At 44.8% G+C, this 22,930-nt stretch overlaps 1 protein-coding gene across 1 annotated transcript in view; it reads right to left on the reverse strand.

Moving 5' to 3' along the window:
- Positions 1 to 12,135: 12,135 nt before the first annotated feature.
- LOC135523223 (serine/threonine-protein kinase 17A-like) overlaps positions 12,136 to 22,930 on the reverse strand; it is a 64,460-nt gene continuing 53,665 nt past the window's right edge. Inside the window, 6 exon segments of the mRNA XM_064949934.1 lie at positions 12,136 to 13,246; positions 13,249 to 13,394; positions 15,159 to 15,338; positions 18,531 to 18,579; positions 18,694 to 18,820; positions 22,396 to 22,540. Of these exon segments, the coding sequence (XP_064806006.1) occupies positions 13,062 to 13,246; positions 13,249 to 13,394; positions 15,159 to 15,338; positions 18,531 to 18,579; positions 18,694 to 18,820; positions 22,396 to 22,540 (832 nt within the window). The 3' untranslated portion in view covers positions 12,136 to 13,061.

Below are 22,930 nucleotides of genomic sequence, written 5' to 3' on the forward strand. Positions count from 1 at the left end.
ATCACCGCATCCAATGCTCACTGAATTATACAAGCTACACCTACTGTCTGCATCACCGCATCCAATGCTCACTGAATTATACAAGCTACACCTACTGTCTGCATCACCACATCCAATGCTCACTGAATTATACATGCTACACCTACTGTCTGCATCACCACATCCAATGCTCACTGAATTATACAAGCTACACCTACTGTCTGCATCACCGCATCCAATGCTCACTGAATTATACAAGCTACACCTACTGTCTGCATCACCGCATCCAATGCTCACTGAATTATACAAGCTACACCTACTGTCTGCATCACCACATCCAATGCTCACTGAATTATACAAGCTACACCTACTGTCTGCATCACCACATCCAATGCTCACTGAATTATACAAGCTACACCTACTGTCTGCATCACCACATCCAATGCTCACTGAATTATACAAGCTACACCTACTGTCTGCATCACCACATCCAATGCTCACTGAATTATACAAGCTACACCTACTGTCTGCATCACCACATCCAATGCTCACTGAATTATACAAGCTACACCTACTGTCTGCATCACCAACAATGCTCACTGAATTATACAAGCTACACCTACTGTCTGCATCACCACATCCAATGCTCACTGAATTATACAAGCTACACCTACTGTCTGCATCACCACATCCAATGCTCACTGAATTATACAAGCTACACCTGTCTGCATCACCGCATCCAATGCTCACTGAATTATACAAGCTAAACCTACTGTCTGCATCACCAACAATGCTCACTGAATTATACAAGCTACACCTACTGTCTGCATCACCAACAATGCTCACTGAATTATACAAGCTACACCTACTGTCTGCATCACCAACAATGCTCACTGAATTATACATGCTCCACCGCATCCAATGCTCACTGAATTATACATGCTACACCTACTGTCTGCATCACCACATCCAATGCTCACTGAATTATACAAGCTACACCTACTGTCTGCATCACCACATCCAATGCTCACTGAATTATACAAGCTACACCTACTGTCTGCATCACCAACAATGCTCACTGAATTATACAAGCTACACCTACTGTCTGCATCACCACATCCAATGCTCACTGAATTATACAAGCTACACCTACTGTCTGCATCACCGCATCCAATGCTCACTGAATTATATATGCTACACCTACTGTCTGCATCACCACATCCAATGCTCACTGAATTATACATGCTACACCTACTGTCTGCATCGCTGCATCCAATGCTCACTGAATTATACAAGCTACACCTACTGTCTGCATCACCAAAAGTGCTCACTGAATTATACAAGCTACACCTACTGTCTGCATCACCAACAATGCTCACTGAATTATACAAGCTACACCTACTGTCTGCATCACCACATCCAATGCTCACTGAATTATACAAGCTACACCTACTGTCTGCATCACCACATCCAATGCTCACTGAATTATACATGCTACACCTACTGTCTGCATCACCACATCCAATGCTCACTGAATTATACAAGCTACACCTACTGTCTGCATCACCACATCCAATGCTCACTGAATTATACAAGCTACACCTACTGTCTGCATCACCACATCCAATGCTCACTGAATTATACAAGCTACACCTACTGTCTGCATCACCACATCCAATGCTCACTGAATTATACAAGCTACACCTACTGTCTGCATCACCACATCCAATGCTCACTGAATTATACAAGCTACACCTACTGTCTGCATCACCACATCCAATGCTCACTGAATTATACAAGCTACACCTACTGTCTGCATCACCACATCCAATGCTCACTGAATTATACAAGCTACACCTACTGTCTGCATCACCACATCCAATGCTCACTGAATTATACAAGCTACACCTACTGTCTGCATCACCACATCCAATGCTCACTGAATTATACAAGCTACACCTACTGTCTGCATCACCACATCCAATGCTCACTGAATTATACAAGCTACACCTACTGTCTGCATCACCACATCCAATGCTCACTGAATTATACAAGCTACACCTACTGTCTGCATCACCACATCCAATGCTCACTGAATTATACAAGCTACACCTACTGTCTGCATCACCACATCCAATGCTCACTGAATTATACAAGCTACACCTACTGTCTGCATCACCGCATCCAATGCTCACTGAATTATACAAGCTACACCTACTGTCTGCATCACCGCATCCAATGCTCACTGAATTATACAAGCTACACCTACTGTCTGCATCACCGCATCCAATGCTCACTGAATTATACATGCTACACCTACTGTCTGCATCACCACATCCAATGCTCACTGAATTATACAAGCTACACCTACTGTCTGCATCACCACATCCAATGCTCACTGAATTATACAAGCTACACCTACTGTCTGCATCACCGCATCCAATGCTCACTGAATTATACAAGCTACACCTACTGTCTGCATCACCACATCCAATGCTCACTGAATTATACAAGCTACACCTACTGTCTGCATCACCACATCCAATGCTCACTGAATTATACAAGCTACACCTACTGTCTGCATCACCACATCCAATGCTCACTGAATTATACAAGCTACACCTACTGTCTGCATCACCACATCCAATGCTCACTGAATTATACAAGCTACACCTACTGTCTGCATCACCACAAAAAAATGCTCACTGAATTATACAAGCTACACCTACTGTCTGCATCACCAACAATGCTCACTGAATTATACAAGCTACACCTACTGTCTGCATCACCACATCCAATGCTCACTGAATTATACAAGCTACACCTACTGTCTGCGTCACCACATCCAATGCTCACTGAATTATACAAGCTACACCTGTCTGCATCACCGCATCCAATGCTCACTGAATTATACAAGCTACACCTACTGTCTGCATCACCACATCCAATGCTCACTGAATTATACAAGCTACACCTACTGTCTGCATCACCACATCCAATGCTCACTGAATTATACAAGCTACACCTGTCTGCATCACCGCATCCAATGCTCACTGAATTATACAAGCTACACCTACTGTCTGCATCACCACATCCAATGCTCACTGAATTATACAAGCTACACCTACTGTCTGCATCACCACATCCAATGCTCACTGAATTATACAAGCTACACCTACTGTCTGCATCACCACAAAAAAATGCTCACTGAATTATACAAGCTACACCTACTGTCTGCATCACCAACAATGCTCACTGAATTATACAAGCTACACCTACTGTCTGCATCACCACATCCAATGCTCACTGAATTATACAAGCTACACCTACTGTCTGCGTCACCACATCCAATGCTCACTGAATTATACAAGCTACACCTGTCTGCATCACCGCATCCAATGCTCACTGAATTATACAAGCTACACCTACTGTCTGCATCACCACATCCAATGCTCACTGAATTATACAAGCTACACCTACTGTCTGCATCACCACATCCAATGCTCACTGAATTATACAAGCTACACCTGTCTGCATCACCGCATCCAATGCTCACTGAATTATACAAGCTACACCTACTGTCTGCATCACCACATCCAATGCTCACTGAATTATACAAGCTACACCTACTTTCGGCATCACCGCATCCAATTGTGGTTCAATACCAGTTCAAAGCCAGACTAAGGTCAGAATAAAATGAACTTAAATCCAGTGCTTGAAAACTCTATAACCTTTGAATTATGAAATTAAATACATCTAACTATACTGAACAAATATATAAACACAACATGTAAAGTGTTCGTTTCATGAGCTAAAATAAAATATAGACATTTTCTATATGCACAAAGCTTATTTCTCTCCAATGTTGTGCACAGATGTATTACATCCCTGTTCGGGAGCATTTCTCCTTTGCCAACATAGTCCCATCCACCTGACAGGTGTGGCATATCAAGAAGCTGATTAAACAGCATGATCATTACATATGTGCACCTAGTGCTGGGGGCAACAAAAAGCCAATAAAATGTGCAGTTTTGTGACAACACAATGCCACAGAGGTCTCAAGTTGAGGAAGTGTGCAATTGGCATGCTGAATGCAGGAATGTCCACCAGAGCTTTTGTCATATTCAGCACTCCATGCATCTGGGCTGATCTACAGGAGGAGAAAAGTCCTTTCTCTTTCCCTGCATCTGGGCTGATCTACAGGAGGAGACAGTCCTTTCTCTCCCTGCAGGCGGGGAGAGTAATCCGTGCTCATATCCAGCACTCCTGCTGCCTCCCTGTGATCTGAGTCTCCTCCCTTCAGCAGGAGGAAATCACAGCGAAGGAGAAAAGTGTATTTGCCTATCAACCATTGCCATGGAGAGATGGTTCAAAGGAGAGAGTGTTTTGGCCTCAAGTCTCGTTCCATAATGAAAGAGTTGGTATTTATACATGGTTGGGGGGGGATGCTGTGTTGCCAGGGAGGACAATAGGTAAAGAGCAAGACATCTGCTGTACATGTTTCCCTTTGATGAAAGCGTTTCCTTAAAGGCTTGTTGTACAGAAGCATTTGAACCGCACTATTAAGGATGATCCATCAAAATCGATTAAAAAAAAACAACACGGTTTTGACGTACGCTCTCAATGAATCCCATGAGATACACAAAGCAAAACCTGCTCTGTACAACGTGGCGAAATCACATTTGTTGACGGAGTTGTGTGGTCGACCAGGAACGGTCAGTGGAGAGTCAGAAAGTATGAGGACATTAGCAAGCAGAAAACTAGCCAAAACAATCCTACAGCTCCATGGAGATACATCATGGGGCTGGGTTACAGTGTCACTGTCCTGCTCTCAACATGAAACGACCACACCAAGGCTACCGTCATCATTACGATGCCACCAACAAACATGGCACAGGATCAGAATAGAATACACAGGGCGTAAAGAAGATGTGCTTTTGCTGCGAGGAATGCGTAGCGGAGTGATTAGATATCCAGTCTCACCGTGTGACCCTCTCATCGTCCTGTTTGACGCATAATTCCATGTACGTGGCCCCATCACATTAGATTAGTATCAGTGTATCCATCCACAGCAGGAAGTCAGGCGTGTGCTGTTCTCTCCAATATTGCCAGGCAACAGGGGACTACCTGCAGGGATAGCAATTGGGGTGTAGATGAGCGATAGCAGCCTTCCTACGATGTCCTCCTGCGGTCATACAACCAATTATAGACATCAAGACCTCCAACTCGCCCTAGAAAACCTCACAAAAGGAAGCGTTCTAACGTGATGTGCATAGCTCAAACCTTCACAGATCTCCTACTGACATTAACGCATGCATGGTTTATGTAAAAGGTTTCAGGGCTTGCACGGGTATAATCTCAAAATCCATAACCAAATATTTAATGTCTTTCACAAGAGATTAACGCAGGTATGACAAGTAAGTTGAGTGTCAGACACTCATTAGGTACAGTCTTCGCTAATAAGGCTAAGCTTAAAAGGACACAACAACCACCAAACTCAGCGCTGATTCACACCAGGGATCCTGGACATAGCTTGGAGGTGGGCCTTGCTTGTGTACATTGACCCTAAACCTATTAGTTAGAATAGAAATCCAGGCAGTAACCCATCTCCCCACTCCGAGCCCTGGATCCACCTGGAGACACTATCCCTGTACAGTTGATCGTCACGTGCTGTTCCACTACGTTGGACCAAATGTACCAAGTAAACATTGTCTACATGCAGAAAGATACATTTCTTCTCCTGGAATGATATACAAAAGATGGCCCGAAAACTCAGTTCACTGGAGCAGTTAGATCCTTGTTGATGCTCCTATGCTCCTCACGGGTAACAAAGACATCTCTCAAGGAGTCCAACATCCATCCGTTGCAGAAATGCATCATGGGTAAAGGCCTTGCCCGGTCAGTTGATTCGCCCAGCTAGGAGTGGTTCTGTCTCTTCCTTAGTAGAGGTAAGAGACTTTTAGCAGTGTGGTCATATTTGATGTGGGGAGGTTGTGGGTGTGCGTATCAGGGAACCATGGGACAACTCCAGGTGACCTTTGAACTGAGCCTGCAACAATAGGTCAAGCACACCAAGGAGTCAGCAGCGACAATCTACTACGTAATTCAATTACAGACTACATTTCCTCCAAGTGATATCCATTCAGACAGGGAGCAGCGGGGAACCTCGTGTTCCACACTAGAATTTGGGGAGACGTCCTTTGCCTCACTCATATCTCTTTCTCCAGTTCGCTGCATTCTCCGTGTCACACCAAATCCTACCGTTCCTTTATCATATTACATCTCCAGTGTGTCTTCTGGACTGTGGTACAGTACTGTACACATTGGCCTCAGCTTGTGACCCGAGTTGCAAATTGTGAGTACACCGGCCGTGGTGAGGGTTAGCCTGTGCCACAGTGGCCTTCTGGTTCTCTTTGCTACAGTATTGACTGTCGACAGTCAGCTTCAGAGGCTACAATAAGCCTCCTATTGAGCAAGTGTCGAGGCCCCCACTGATTTCATCAAAAGCGACAGGCTGAGTTGTGTCGTCAACTCTGTGGGGTACAATCAGGGACCTCCCGCAGTCACGCCATTGTACAACACCAGTTACTCTCCAGCCTGTGGAGTTAGCCACCGCAACACTAAACAGAATTTAGCACTTGAGCACGAGGCAAAAATTCACTCCTTAGGGGAGGAAGCGAGTAGACTAGCCGGTGAAATAAGATTCAGATTAATAACTCCAGTTGTCATGGCGATGGGTAAGAAGTGAGAAAGTGAGAGGAAAGCATACAGGCATGTAATTTGTTGTTGCAATCAAGAGGAGATGAAAGTGGAATTGGAGCCCAGCCATAGGGACCAGCTAGAGGGACCAGCCATAAGGACCAGCCATAGGGACCAGCTAGAGGGACCAGCTAGAGGGACTAGCCATAGGGACCAGCTAGAAGGACCAGCCATAGGGACCAGCCAGAGGGACCAGCTAGAAGGACCAGCCATAGGGACCAGCTAGAAGGACCAGCCATAGGGACCAGCCATAGGGACCAGCCAGGGACACACAGGGAACTAATTCAAATTAACTTAGAGGGCTCTGTCATGGTGTTGTATTGGTGATGGGAGAATTATGCTGCATTGGTAAACCATAGCGAGAGAGATCTTTCATTGCCTCCCCTTTAAGTTATCCACTGTACTACAATGTACTGCAATCCACTGTACTACAATGTACAAAGAGCTGGCACAGACACATAGGCCAATGACGGATTCTGATTCAAATGAAGAGCAGGGGAACACATACCAGGCACTAATTGATGATAGTCAAGTTATGACACTTCAACACCAAAAAAAGTGGTGGATGAAAATGGATTATTTTAACCTAGGAGTAATCCTATCGAGTTTCTTGCTATAGTAGTCCTATAGGATTTTCTATAGTAATAACTATAGGATTTTCTAGTCATTTTCAGGCCCAATGACAAGGACAGATGGGATTCAATTTAGTAGAACCCGTGTCTTCGTCAGTTCTTTCCACAGCAATCACATCAGACTTTACCTTGTGATGAAACCCTTTCCCATCAGTTTCCAATGAAAGTTACTGTATTTCACTGCCAATATCCTTCTGTAAGTCTGTGCTATTGGCCTCTGCCAAACATCCACAGACATCGCAAACAAAGGACAGTCTGAACATTGTGATAGGCCATGCTGCCCTCTACAGGACACGATTATCAGTGTCATTCACATTCAGCAACAGTGAAATGTCAGTAGCCTGACTAGGATTCCTCTCCTTGTTTCCTTCCCTTCATCCACGCTAGTGTGAAAGAGCTGTGGAACTGTGACCAACTGGACTCGAACCCGAGGCTGTCTGCAACACAAGACAGTGTTAGCCAACTGAGCTAAAGTAAAGGTTCAAGCTCAGTGAACTACCTCTGCTACAAATAGGCTTTCTTCCATAGGTTTCCACATCAGTGACAGAATGTAGCACCCAACGCCTTTCCCTGAATATGAAAGACTTGACGGCCCTGCAATTCCTCCCATCAACATGCATCGTTTACTCAAAATAAACTGGAATGGTTTGCCAGAGACACAGTAAATATGAAGGTGGGTGTCTTTTAATGTAGACTATAGCTGTCGGGGGAGTTAATATGAGTGTGCGGGTATTCTAATATAAACTATAGCTGTCGGGAGGGGGGGGCAGATGACAAATGTCCCCTTGTCAAACGGTCTGTCACAACAATTCATTATTCTGGAGTTCCATGTTCAGCCTGTAATTGGTGCCATGCTTCATTTATGACAGCGTTCTGAGAGGTGTATCTATATGCATCTCCCCTCTCCAGTTCTCTCGGTATGTTAGTTTTAATGGGACTGGGGAGATGCTTATTCATTTCATCAATAACAAAGACTCCTCTGTAGTGATGAGGAAAAAAAATCCAGACTGAATTCCAACAAAGACTTACTTAACGGATCCTTGAATTAACATTAAAAGATGGTACGCATTTGGCAACAATACACAGTAACCCTACACTGCAGGCAAATGGCATATTTCCTTGTCTTCACAGTTGAAAAGTATCCTTGATACAAATTGGCTGGTAGGCCTAAGTACCGCCACCAGGCATTGTTAAAAAGGAGCGGGTTAAATTAAGTCAGCACCGCCCTACTGAAATATTAAAACTATACAATATCAAAAATGAAGTCACACACTCCATGTATAAACTCCCAGCAATTTATTGGGTATTTACCAATGTTTTGGGCATCACTGTGACTTCCACAGGGTCGGAGGAAGCTGTCACAGTGATGCCCAAAGCATTGGTAAATACCCATTAAATTGCTGGGAGTTTATACATGGAGTGTGTGACTTTATTTTTGATAGTTTATTCGCTGTTAGTCAGCACCTCCACACAAACCATCATTCTGGGTGTGCGCCAGCTCATGTTTAGAAAAACATGATTCAACGCACGTTACCTATTTGTGTATTTCAAAGCTTTTCAATTAGTCAGGACGCATGAACCTCTAGAAACAATTCATTTCCTAAAATGCTCAACAAATGGGTGAATTTAGATAAGATCTAAATATTTCAGATTGTAAATTAAACGCCACAGCAGGAAATCAATTGCAATATTTATCTGATGTTAAGGTTTGTCTTATCAAATCTTTGGAGGGTGTTGAAAGTCTGTGTTGCCCAGCAACAGCCCCAATACATCATTGCTCTAGAGGAGATCTGCATGGAAGAATGGGCAAAAATACTAGCAACAGTGTGTGAAAACCTTGCGAAGACTTACAGAAAATGTTTGACCTCTGTCATTGCCAACAAAGAGTATTTAACAAAGTATTGATATAAACTTTTGTTATTGACCAAATACTTATTTTCTACCATAATTTGCAAATAAATTAATCCTACAATGTGTTTTTCTGGATTTTTTTTCTCATTTTGTCTGTCATAGTTGAAGTGTACCTATGATGAAAATTACAGGCCTCTCATCTTTTTAAGTGGGAGAACTTGTACAATTGGTGGTTGACTAAATACTTTTTTGCCCCACTGTACATATAATAAATGTATCTTCAAGATGACATACCACACTACTGCCAGACAAAATAAAATGACTCATAAAATATTGATATATTCTTCCATTGCACTTACCACAAAGCCCTGTTTCATAGCTGTCCTCACCTCTCCCAAACTGGCTACATCAAGTTGGAGTGAATATAGAAACAGGTCTGTATGAATCAAGGTTTATAATTGTGTCAAAAAAGCACTATTTATTTACAACCTTCCTTGAAGTAATCCCTGATAAGAAATGACCCTGACAGGTGAAAGCCATGTGATGGAGGCCTTGCACTCACCTGTTAGATCACGTCTAATTAGTGATTACCTCAAGCACGGGAGGAAGAACCGATGCACTTTTAAGGAACGTTAATGACTCAAGTGTAGGTCCCAGAATATAGCCAACATTGCCATCTAGTGGTCATTTGGGAGAAAACAATGTGTAGACCACATCCTTATTGTGTTCCTGAAAAATATAATTTATAATTCTCTACCCAGACCCATATATTGTAAAGGATGTCACAATTCTGTATGTTATTTTAGGTGCACCAAAGACATGACTTACTCAATGGACCACTGGAAAATGTTTTAAATCTAAATTGCTGACTCAATAACTTCTTCCTAAAGACAATTGGGTGTTATCAAAGGAAGCCTTAGCATCAGAAGTGGAGGGTGAGAGATGGACAAGGAGACAGAGGAGGAGAGGACCTGCAAGGCTAGAGTAGTCTTCTTAACTAACAGCTGTATATGAATGGCTAATAGGGCATCACTGATGCTTTGCTTCACCTCACCCAGGGGAGCATGGCACCCAGGGGAGCAGACACCCAGGGGAGCAGACACCCAGGGGAGCAGACACCCAGGGGAGCAGACACCCAGGGGAGCGGGGCGGGGCACCCAGGGGAGCAGACACCCAGGGGAGCAAACACCCAGGGGAGCAGACACCCAGGGGAGCAGACACCCAGGGGAGCAGACACCCAGGGGAGCAGACACCCAGGGGAGCGGGGCGGGGCACCCAGGGGAGCAGACACCCAGGGGAGCAAACACCCAGGGGAGCAGACACCCAGGGGAGCAGACACCCAGGGGAGCAGACACCCAGGGGAGCAGACACCCAGGGGAGCAGACACCCAGGGGAGCGGGGCGGGGCACCCAGGGGAGCAGACACCCAGGGGAGCAGACACCCAGGGGAGCAGACACCCAGGGGAGCATCTCCTCTGAAATAAATACATCTTCATTCTAGGCCATAGTTCAGTATAAAAAACAACAAATGGTACTCAGAAAAAGGTTTAAGAGATATATCTTTATTTACAGTAGAACATCCCATAATAAGAAGCTTCTTGTTTGATGGAGACTATGCCTATTATAACCAAGCGCTCTCTGCATATACAAGTGTCAATTATTTGAGATGCATATTTGAGATACATGGGATGTTTTCAGTTCTGGGTCAAACGTGTGCAATGGCTTTTTCAACAGAGTTATTTCGAGACGTACTCTTAAATCAACATAACGTTTTATATATATATATATATATATAATTAACCCCCCTTTCCCCGTACAGAAGATATCTATAACCTTAAACATAAAGAAAATACAAGGCAGACAAAACATCGACAAAAAATATGCAATTCCATCTCTAATTCTCCCAGCAAGGCACCAAAGAAAAAGAAAATAAAGCATCACAACAAGGCTTAGTTTGGAGAAACGTCACAACAAGGCTTAGTCTGGAGAAACGTCACAACAAGGCTTAGTCTGGAGAAACGTCAAAACAAGGCTTAGTCTGGAGAAACGTCACAACAAGGCTTAGTCTGGAGAAACGTCACAACAAGGCTTAGTCTGGAATAACGTCACAACAAGGCTTAGTCTGGAATAACGTCACAACAAGGCTTAGTCTGGAGAAACATCACAACAAGGCTTAGTCTGGAGAAACGTCACAACAAGGCTTAGTCTGGAGAAACGTCACAACAAGGCTTAGTCTGGAGAAACGTCACAACAAGGCTTAGTCTGGAGAAACGTCACAACAAGGCTTAGTCTGGAGAAACGTCACAAAAAGGCTTAGTCTGGAGAAACGTCACAACAAGGCTTAGTCTGGAATAACGTCACAACAAGGCTTAGTCTGGAGAAACGTCACAACAAGGCTTAGTCTGGAGAAACGTCACAACAAGGCTTAGTCTGGAGAAACGTCACAACAAGGCTTAGTCTGGAATAACGTCACAACAAGGCTTAGTCTGGAGAAACATCACAACAAGGCTTAGTCTGGAGAAACGCACACAACAAGGCTTAGTCTGGAGAAACGTCACAACAAGGCTTAGTCTGGAGAAACGTCACAACAAGGCTTAGTCTGGAGAAACGTCACAACAAGGCTTAGTCTGGAGAAACGTCACAAAAAGGCTTAGTCTGGAGAAACGTCACAACAAGGCTTAGTCTGGAGAAACGTCACAACAAGGCTTAGTCTGGAGAAACGTCACAACAAGGCTTAGTCTGGAATAACGTCACAACAAGGCTTAGTCTGGAGAAACGTCACAACAAGGCTTAGTCTGGAGAAACGTCACAAAAAGGCTTAGTCTGGAGAAACGTCACAACAAGGCTTAGTCTGGAATAACGTCACAACAAGGCTTAGTCTGGAGAAACATCACAACAAGGCTTAGTCTGGAGAAACGTCACAACAAGGCTTAGTCTGGAGAAACGTCACAACAAGGCTTAGTCTGAGAAACGTCACAACAAGGCTTAGTCTGGAGAAACGTCACAACAAGGCTTAGTCTAGAGTAACTTCAAAACAAGGCTTAGTCTGGAGTAACATTACAACAAGGCTTAGTTTGGAGTAACGTCACAACAAGGCTTAGTCTGGAGAAACGTCACAACAATGCTTAGTCTGGAGTAACTTCAAAACAAGGCTTAGTCTGGAGTAACGTCACAACAAGGCTTAGTCTAGAGTAACTTCAAAACAAGGCTTAGTCTGGAGTAACATTACAACAAGGCTTAGTTTGGAGTAACGTCACAACAAGGCTTAGTCTGGAATAACGTCACAACAAGGCTTAGTCTGGAATAACGTCACAACAAGGCTTAGTCTGGAGTAACGTCACAACAAGGCTTAGTCTGGAATAACGTCACAACAAGGCTTAGTCTGGAATAACGTCACAACCAGGCTTAGTCTGGAATAACGTCACAACAAGGCTCAGTCTGGAGTTACGTCACAACAAGGCTTAGTCTAGAGAAACGTCAGGATGTATATGAAAAAGGGACAAAAAAAACAGTTTGGTTTACGAATTCAGACCGTGAGGTGGGTTAGAAAAGTGTGAGATGTTTCTTGTGGTTTGTAAGTGCAATGTTTTTAACTGCTTTTCCCTAGATGTAAGAGCAGGAGTTTTTCCACCCAGGTTCTTTGCGAGCTACTGGTTGGTGCAGGCTTTGGCTCCAACCCATCACTAATGCACCTGATTCTACTAAGCAACTAATCAGGGCCGTGACGATCTCAATTATCTGGTGTGTCAGTGAAAGGCAGAAGGTAGACCCAACACCACCACTAGCTCTCCAGGACCACCTAGTGTAGAGGATGAGATGTGTGTGTGTGTGTGTGAGTCCTTCAGTAGATGAATTCTCCAGGAACCTCTTGGAGGGTGCTGAAGGGCTCTTCGAACTTGAAGCGTTTGGAGATGGCCTTCTGGTCGGGGGTCATGACCTCCTTGTCTGTTGACTGGCGGCACTGGCCCAGTGTGTAGGCCGCCATCATGATCAGCTCCTCAGTTCCGGGGCCTTCCTCCTCCTCCCCCTGATGGGGCTCTTGGGGCTGGCTGGCTCAGAGGTGCACTTGGTGGGGCTTATAGTCTCTTTCACCTCTACTGTCACCTCTGCTTCTCTTTTCTCTTTTGGCTGGAGCCACTGGTGCTGCAGGCACTCTTCTGCCGTGGCACGGTTCCTGTTGGGAGAAAGGACTGTGTGAGGCCAGGGAATCATTGGAAACCTTTACCCCCATATTCACCTTCTCCACTGGCTTGGTTGGTTTGACCGAGTATGGCACTTTCAATACACATTATGTGGATTTGATTCCCCAAGGGGCCTATCCTACTGTATATAGAATAGATGTTTGTGGTCTGGAGGTGTACATTGTAGAATAATAGTGAAGACATCAAAACTATGAAATAACAAATATGGAATAATGTAGTAACCAAAAAAGTGTTAAACAAATCAAATATATTTTATATTTGAGATTATTCAAAGTAGCCACCCTTCGCCTTGATTACAGCTTTGCACACTCTTGGCATTCTCTCAACCACCTTCATAAGGTAGTCCCCTGGAATGCATTTCAATTAACTGGTGTGCCTTGTTAAAAGCTAATCTGTGGAATATCTTTCCTTAATGCATTTGGGCCAATCAGTTGTGTTGTTACAAGGTAGGAATGGTATACATTAGATAGCCCTATTTGGTAAAATACCTAGTCCATATTATGTCAAGAACCGCTCGCAAAGAGAAATTACAGTCCGTCATTATTTTAAGACATGAAGGTCAGTCAATCCGGAACATTTCAAGGACTTGAACGTTTCTTCAAGTGTAGTCACAAAAAACATCAAGCGCTATGATGAAACTGGCTCTCATGAGGACCGCCACAGGAAAGGACGACCCAGAGTTACCTCTGCTGCAGAGAATAAGTTCATTCGAGTGACCAGCCTCAGATATCGGCAATTAACTGCACCTCAGATTGCAGCCCAAATAAATGCTTCATGGAGTTCAATTTCCGACATCTCAACATCAACTGTTCAGAGGAGACTGCGTGAATCAGGCCTTCATGGTTGAATTGCTGCAAAGAAACCACTCCAAAGGACACCAACAAGAAGAAGACCGGTGGAAATCTGTCCTTTGGTCTGATGAGTCCAAATTTGAGATTTTTGGTTACAACCGCCATGTCTTTGTGAGACGCATATTAGATGAACGGATGCTCTCCGCATGTGTTGTTCTCACCGTGAAGCATGGAGGAGGAGGTGTGATGGTGCATTGCTGGTGACACTGTCAGTGATTTATTTAGAATTCAAGGCACACTTAACCAGCATAGCTACAACAGCGATACACCATCCCATCTGGTTTGGGCTTAGTGGGACTATCATTTGTTTTTCAACAGTACAATGACCGAACTCACCTCCAGGCTGTGTAAGGGCTATTGGACCAAGAAGGAGAGTGATGCATCAGATGACCTGGCCTCCACAATCACCCGACCGTAGCTCAATTGAGATGGTTTGGGATGAGTTGGACCACAGAGTGAAGGAATCGCAGCCAACAAAGCATATGTGGGAACTCCTTCAAGACTGTTCTTTGTTTTGCTTTACGACTCGTCTAACACATGAATGGCAGTATGGAGGTCGTTTTGTGCCAACAAAAATAAGGGGTTGAATGTGTATCTCTTAGATATAGGACAGACACTTCAAAACCTTATTCCTTATGACATTTTTTTTACTGCATTTTTTTGCATTTATGAATGTGCTATTCAATGTGTTTCTTTGGGTTACAGTAGTAAATGCCAAATTCAATATTTGTAAAATACTTGTTAAATATAGATTTTTTTTATACCTACAATTCTGAATTCTAAATCAAATAGCTAAATGATCCATTGTATGACCTTTTTAAAACAATTCCATATGTCAGCTTAGAACCCCCTCCCCTCCACCCCCCCAATGACCACATTACTCACTGGGGCTCTTTGACGAGCAGGAGCTTGATGAAGGCGATGGCGGCCTGGTCTACATGCTCCAGCTCGTCCTCCTGGTAACTGATGTTGTTCTGGGAGATGTTGAGGAAGGTCTCCTGCTTGTCCTCCCCCAGGAAGGGAGAGGTACCTGTCAGCATCACGTAGGTCAGCACCCCAATACTCCTGGCAGATACATACAGTGACAAACAGTTAGACAGATATATATACACTACATGACCAAAAGTATATGAACACCCCAATGCTCGTAGAACATCTCATTCCAGAATCATGGGCATTAATATGGAGTTAGTCCTCTCCTTTGGTGCTATAACAGCCTCCACTCTTCTGGGAAGGCTTTCCACTAGATATTGGAACATTGCTGCGGGGACTTACTTCCATTCAGCCTCAAAAGCATTAGTGAGGTCTGGCACTGATGTTGGGTGACCAGGCCTGGCTCGCAGTCGGAATTCCAATTCATCCGAAAGGTTTTCGATGGGGTTGAGGTCAGGGCTCTGTGCAGGCCAGTCAAGTTCTACCACACCAATCTCGACAAACCATTGTCATGCTGAAACAGGAAAGGGCCTTCCCCAAACTGTTGCCACAAAGTTGGAAGCACAGAATCATCTAGAATGTCATTGTATGCTGTAGGGTTAAGATTTCCCTTCACTGGAACTAAGCGGGCCTAACCTGAACCATGAAAAACAGCCCCAGACCATTATTCCTCCTCCACCAAACTTTACAGTTGGCACTAGGAATTTGGGCAGGTAGCGTTCTCCTGGCATCCGCCAAACCCAGATTCGTCTGTCGGACTGCCAGATGGTGAAGCGTGACTCATCACTCCAGAGAACGTGTTTCCACTGATCCACAGAGTCCAATGGTGGCGAGCTTTACACCACTCCAGCCGACGCTTGGCATTGTGCATGGTGATCTTAGGCTTGTGTGCGACTGCTCGGCCATGAAAACCCATTTCATGAAGCTCCCGACGAACAGTTCTTGTGCTGACGTTGCTTCCAGAGACAATTTGGAACTCTGTAGTGAGTGTTGCAACCGAGCACAGATGACTTTTACACTTTATGCACTAGAGGTCGACCAATTATGATTTTTCAACGCCGATTCCAATACCGATTATTGAAGGAAGAAAAAAGCTGATACCGATTAATCGGACGATTTATTTATTTATTTGTAATAATGACAATTACAACAATACTGAATGAACACTTTTATTTTAACTTAATATAATGCCTCAAATAAATAATGAAACATGTTCAATTTGGTTTAAATAATGCAAAAACAAAGTGTCCGAGAAGAAAGTAAAAATGCAGTATGTGCCAAGTAAAAAAGCTAACGTTTAAGTTCCTTGCTAAGAACATGAGAACATATGAAAGTTGGTGGTTCCTTTTAACATGAGTCTTAAATATTCCAGTTAAGAAGTTTTATGTTGTATTTATTATAGGACGATTTCTCTCTATACCATTTGTATTTCATATACCTTTGACTATTAGATGTTCTTATAGGCACTTTAGTATTGCCAGTGTAACAGTATAGCTTCCGTCCCTCTCCTCGCACCTACCTGGGCTCGAACAGGGAACACATTGACAACAGTCACCCTCGAAGCATCGTTATCCATCGCTCCACAAAAGCCGCGGCCCTAGACAACTATATCAAGGTCTCAGAGCGAGTTACGTCACCGACTGAAACACTATTAGCACGCACACCGCTAACTTGCTAGCCATTTCACATCGGTTACACCTGCCAAATCTCGGGAGTTGATAGGCTTGAAGTCATAAACAGCTTCAAGCCTATCATAAAGAGCTGCTGGCAAATGCACGAAAGTACTGTTTGAATGAATGCTTACGAGCCTGCTGCTGTATACCATCACTCAGACTGATCTATCAAATCACCGCTCAGTCATACTGCTCTATCAAATATCAAATTGTAGACTTAATTATAACATAACAACAAACAGAAATACGAGCCTTAGGTCATTAATAACATGGTAAAATCCGGGAACTATCATTTCGAAAACAAAACGTTTATTCTTTCAGTGAAAAACAGAACCGTTGCGTATTTGATCTAACGGGTGGCATCCATAAATCTAAATATCCCTGTTGCATTGCACAACCTTCAATGTTATGTCATAATTATGTAAAATTATGGCAAATTAATTACGGTCTTTGTTAGGAAGACCTAACCTTCAAGGACAGTGCGAATGCGCTTGTTAAATAACCTTTTGGCGAAGTAGGCTATGATTCAATGATAAATTAACAGACACTGCATCGATTATATACAACGCAGGACAAGCTAGATAAACTAGTAATATCATCAACCATGTGCAGTTAACTAGTGATTATGTTAAGATTGTTTTTTATAAAAGGTACGTTTAATGCTAGCTAGCATATTACCTTGGCTCCTTGCTGCACTCGCATAACAGGTAGTCAGCCTGCCACGCAGTCTCCCTATGGAATGCAATGTAATCGGCCATGAACGGTGTCCAAAAATGTTGATTATTGATTGTTATGAAAACTTAAAATCGGCCCTAATTAATCGGTCGACCTCTACTCCAGAGAGAGAGAGAGAACTTGATTACGATGATGCCGGAGGGGAGGGCTGCCGTCTTATCGGCTCTCAACCAACCATGCTATTCCGATTAATCGGTCGACCTCTACTACTTCAACACTCGGTGGTCCCGTTCTGTGAGCTTGTGTGGCCTACCACTTCATGGCTGAGCCGTTGTTGCTCCTAGACATTTCCACTTTACAATAACAGCACTTACAGATGACCGGGGGGCAGCTATAGCAGGGCAGAAATTTGACAAACTGACTTGTTGGTAAGGTGGCATCCTATGACGGTGCCACGTTGAAAGTCACTGATCTCTTCAGTACTGGCCATTCTACTGCCAATGTTTGTCTATGGAGATTGCATGGATGTGTGTTTGATTTTATACACCTGTTACCAACGGGTGTGGCTATAATAGCCAAATCCACAAATTTGTAGCGTTGTCCACATAGTTTTGTATATATAATGTATATACAGCCACTGGATATGATAAACGCATAATTTTAAAAGCCCATCTAGGGAATGGTTCTGTTTTTTTAAACGTGAAGTTTTCCATTGCATCTCTCTCTGTCTCAAATAAGCTATTGGATAAAATAATCACAAGCCATACCACATACTGTTGAACAAAGACAATGGTTCTCAAACCTCTCAACGTTTCAAAATTTTGATGTAGCTCTGAACTAGCTCACCTGATTGGTCAAGTTGACCCGTTGAATCAGGTGTGCTAGCTCTGGAATATATAAAGTACCTGGAATGTCTGGGGGTCCCGAGGAGAGGTTTAAGAACAACTGCACTAAGATACTGTGAAAGGTCACTTACCACATGTCTGTTGCTGTGCTAATTGGTTCGTAATTAAGGATTTCTGGAGCTGCAAAAGAAATAAATGACTTTTTAACCCTCTGAAGACTTGGAGTGACCATGATGGTCATAACAACATGGCCGCCGGTCAGGTCAGGGGTTGTGTGTTCGCTGCTCTACTCACCCACATACTCCGGGGTCCCCATGATCTCTCTGAGCTCCTGACTGCTGCTCACCATCCTAGATAGACCAAAGTCCACAATCTTGATGTCCCCCAGAGGAGCATCGCAGGTCAACAGAATGTTCTGGGGCTGGAGAGAAGAGCAGCGTGACAGCAGCATTAGAGAGTAGGTCTAGTGGGGACTAACTGGACAGCAGCGTTAGAGAGGAGGTCTAGTGGGGACTAACTGAACAGCAGCATTAGAGAGTAGGTCTAGTGGGGGCTAACTGGACAGCAGCATTAGAGAAGAGGTCTAGTGGGGACTAACTGGCCAGAATCATTAGAGAGGAGGTCTAGTGGGGACTAACTGGACAGCAGCATTAGAGAGGAGGCCTAGTGGGGACTAACTGGACAGCAGCATTAGAGAGGAGGTCTAGTGGGGACTAACTGGACAGCAGCATTAGAGAGGAGGTCTAGTGGGGACTAACTGGACAGCAGCATTAGAGATGAGGTCTAGTGGGACTAACTGGACAGCAGCTTTAGAGAGGAGGTCTAGTGGGGACAAACTGGCCAGCATCATTAGAGAGGAGGTCTAGTGGGGACTAACTGGACAGCAGCATTAGAGAGGAGGTCTAGTGGGGACTAACTGGACAGCAGCATTAGAGAGGAGGTCTAGTGGAGACTAACTGGACAGCAGCATTAGAGAGGAGGTCTAGTGGGGACTAACTGGACAGCAGCATTAGAGAGGAAGTCGAGTGGGGACTAACTGGACAGCAGCATTAGAGAGGAGGCCTAGTGGGGACTAACTGGACAGCAGCATTAGAGAGGAGGTCTAGTGGGGACTAACTACAGCAGCATTAGAGAGGAGGTCTAGTGGGGACTAACTGGACAGCAGCATTAGAGAGGAGGTCTAGTGGGGACTAACTGGACAGCAGCATTAGAGAGGAGGTCTAGTGGGGACTAACTACAGCAGCATTAGAGAGAAGGTCTAGTGGGGACTAACTGGACAGCAGCATTAGAGAGGAGGTCTAGTGGGGACTAACTACAGCAGCATTAGAGAGGAGGTCTAGTGGGGACTAACTACAGCAGCATTAGAGAGGTCTAGTGGGGACTAACTACAGCAGCATTAGAGAGGAGGCATGGGGACTAACTGGACAGCAGCATTAGAGAGGAGGTCTAGTGGGGACTAACTAAGCAGCATTAGAGAGGAGGTAGCAACTGGACATTAGAGAGGAGGTCTAGTGGGGAACTGGACAGCAGCATTAGAGAGGAGGCCAGGGGACAGCATTAGAGAGGAGGTCTAGTGGGGACTAACTGGACAGCAGCATTAGAGAGGAGGTCTAGTGGGGACTAACTGGACAGCAGCATTAGAGAGGAGGTCTAGTGGGGACTCTAACTGGACAGCAGCATTAGAGAGGAGGTCTAACTAACTGGACAGCAGCATTAGAGAGGAGGTCTAGTGGGGACTAACTGGACAGCAGCATTAGAGAGGAGGTCTAGTGGGGACAGCAGCTAACTAGTGGGGACAAACTGGCAGCATCATTAGAGAGGAGGTCTAGTGGGGACTAACTGGACAGCAGCATTAGAGAGGAGGTCTAGTGGGGACTAACTGGACAGCAGCATTAGAGAGGAGGTCTAGTGGGGACTAACTGGACAGCAGCATTAGAGAGGAGGTCTAACTGTTAGAGAGGAGGTCTACTAACTACAGCAGCATTAGAGAGGAGGTCTAGTGGGGACTAACTGGACAGCAGCATTAGAGAGGAGGTCTAGTGGGGACTAACTACAGCAGCATTAGAGAGGAGGTCTAGTGGGGACTAACTACAGCAGCATTAGAGAGGAGTGGGGACTAACTACAGCAGCATGGGGACTAACTGTACAGCAGCATTAGAGAGGAGGTCTAGTGGGGACTAACTACAGCAGCATTAGAGAGGAGGTATAGTGGGGACTAACTGGACAGCAGCATTAGAGAGGAGGTCTAGTGGGGACTAACTGGACAGCAGCATTAGAGAGGAGGTCTAGTGGGGACTAACTGGACAGCAGCATTAGAGAGTAGGTCTAGTGGGGACTAACTGGACAGCAGCATTAGAGAAGAGGTCTAGTGGGGACTAACTGGACAGCATCATTAGAGAGGAGGTCTAGTGGGGACTAACTGGACAGCAGCATTAGAGAGGAGGCCTAGTGGGGACTAACTAGACAGCAGCATTAGAGAGGAGGTCTAGTGAGGACTAACTGGACAGCAGCATTAGAGAGGAGGTCTAGTGGGGACTAACTGGACAGCAGCATTAGAGAGGAGGTCTAGTGGGGACTAACAGCATTAGAGAGGAGGCCTGGGGGACAGCAGCATTAGAGAGGAGGTCTAGTGGGGACTAACTGACAGCAGCATTAGACTGTGGGGACAACTGCAGCAGCATTAGAGAGGAGGTCTAGTGGGGACTAACTGGACAGCAGCATTAGAGAGGGTCTAGTGGGGACTAACTGGACAGCAGCATTAGAGAGGAAGTCGAGTGGGGACTAACTGGACAGCAGCATTAGAGAGGAGGCCTAGTGGGGACTAACTGGACAGCAGCATTAGAGAGGAGGTCTAGTGGGGACTAACTACAGCAGCATTAGAGAGGAGGTCTAGTGGGGACTAACTGGACAGCAGCATTAGAGAGGAGGTCTAGTGGGGACTAACTGGACAGCAGCATTACAGAGGAGGTCTAGTGGGGACTAACTGGACAGCAGCATTAGAGAGGAGGTCAAGTGGGGACTAACTGGACAGCAGCATTAGAGAGGAGGTCTAGTGGGGACTAACTACAGCAGCATTAGAGAGGAGGTCTAGTGGGGACTAACTACAGCAGCATTAGAGAGAAGGTCTAGTGGGGACTAACTGGACAGCAGCATTAGAGAGGAGGTCTAGTGGGGACTAACTACAGCAGCATTAGAGAGGAGGTCTAGTGGGGACTAACTACAGCAGCATTAGAGAGGAGGTCTAGTGGGGATTAACTACAGCAGCATTAGAGAGTTCTAGTGGGGACTAACTACAGCAGCATTAGAGAGGAGGCTTAGTGGGGACTAACTGGACAGCAGCATTAGAGAGGAGGTCTAGTGGGGACTAACTGGACAGCAGCATTAGAGAGGAGGTCTAGTGGGGACTAACTGGACAGCAGCATTAGAGAGGAGGTATAGTGGGGACTAACTGGACAGCAGCATTAGAGAGGAGGTTTAGTGGGGACTAACTACAGCAGCATTAGAGATGAGGTCTAGTGGGGACTAACTACAGCAGCATTAGAGAGGAGGTCTTGTGGGGACAAACTACATGTATTTTTGGTACTGGATCTAAACCACAGTATAAAAGCTTGCTTCCATCTTTAAAGAGATATTTTGGCTCCATAAACTACCTTTAACTCCTTTCAAACTGCACGCAGAGACAACACAATGGTATCCATGAGTTTATCTGACTAATTACTCAAATGTGGACTTCTTGAACATCTAAAACTAGATAGAAAGTACAGTATATATGTTCAGATAACCGGCTTTTTCTGCTACAGATTTCTTTTGACAAAGAAATCGACCACCCCCCCATCCAGCCTTCATCTGAATGTTTTAATCACGACGTGGTGAACGTTGATGAAAGGTTGGACCCCAGGAAGAGCAGCTGCTGCCTTTGTAACAGCTAATGGGGTAACAGCTAATGGGGATCCTAATAAAATAAGGTAAAGCGTCTAACAGGGGTCGGGGATTGACCTTGATGTCCAGGTGCACCACGTTGTTCCTGTGGAGGAAGGAGACTCCCTCTAGGATCTGTCTCAACAGCCTCTTAACGTCCTCCTCTTTGAAGGCCTCGTCCCTCTCCGCTACACACTGGTTAAAGATCTCCCCTCCGGCCGCACTGTGGACAAACATACAGACTGGTTAAAGATCTCCCCTCCGGCCGCACTGTGGACAAACATACAGACTGGTTAAAGATCTCATCTTGTCTGATTTGTCAGGCTTTGCTGTCTGCTGGTGTGCATTGGAAGACCTCAAGCACAAAACACACATCTTACAAAACAGTCAAACCTTTCATTTTGCATTTCACTACTCTGTCTCGGTCTATAGTGTCTGGACCTTGACCAGTGGTTTGCTGTGTTGTGTGGGAGTCTTGGATAACCTGATTGATGACTTTGTTTCTCCTGACTGGTGGTTAGGGTTAATGCTGCCTTACAGCTGGCGTAACCGGTGTGCACTAGTAGCGTTTTAAATCGGTGACGGCACTTGCTCTGAGACCTCGTTTCCCTTG

This window comes from Oncorhynchus masou, chromosome 30 (assembly GCF_036934945.1).
Source record: "Oncorhynchus masou masou isolate Uvic2021 chromosome 30, UVic_Omas_1.1, whole genome shotgun sequence".
Lineage (NCBI taxonomy): Eukaryota > Metazoa > Chordata > Actinopteri > Salmoniformes > Salmonidae > Oncorhynchus > Oncorhynchus masou.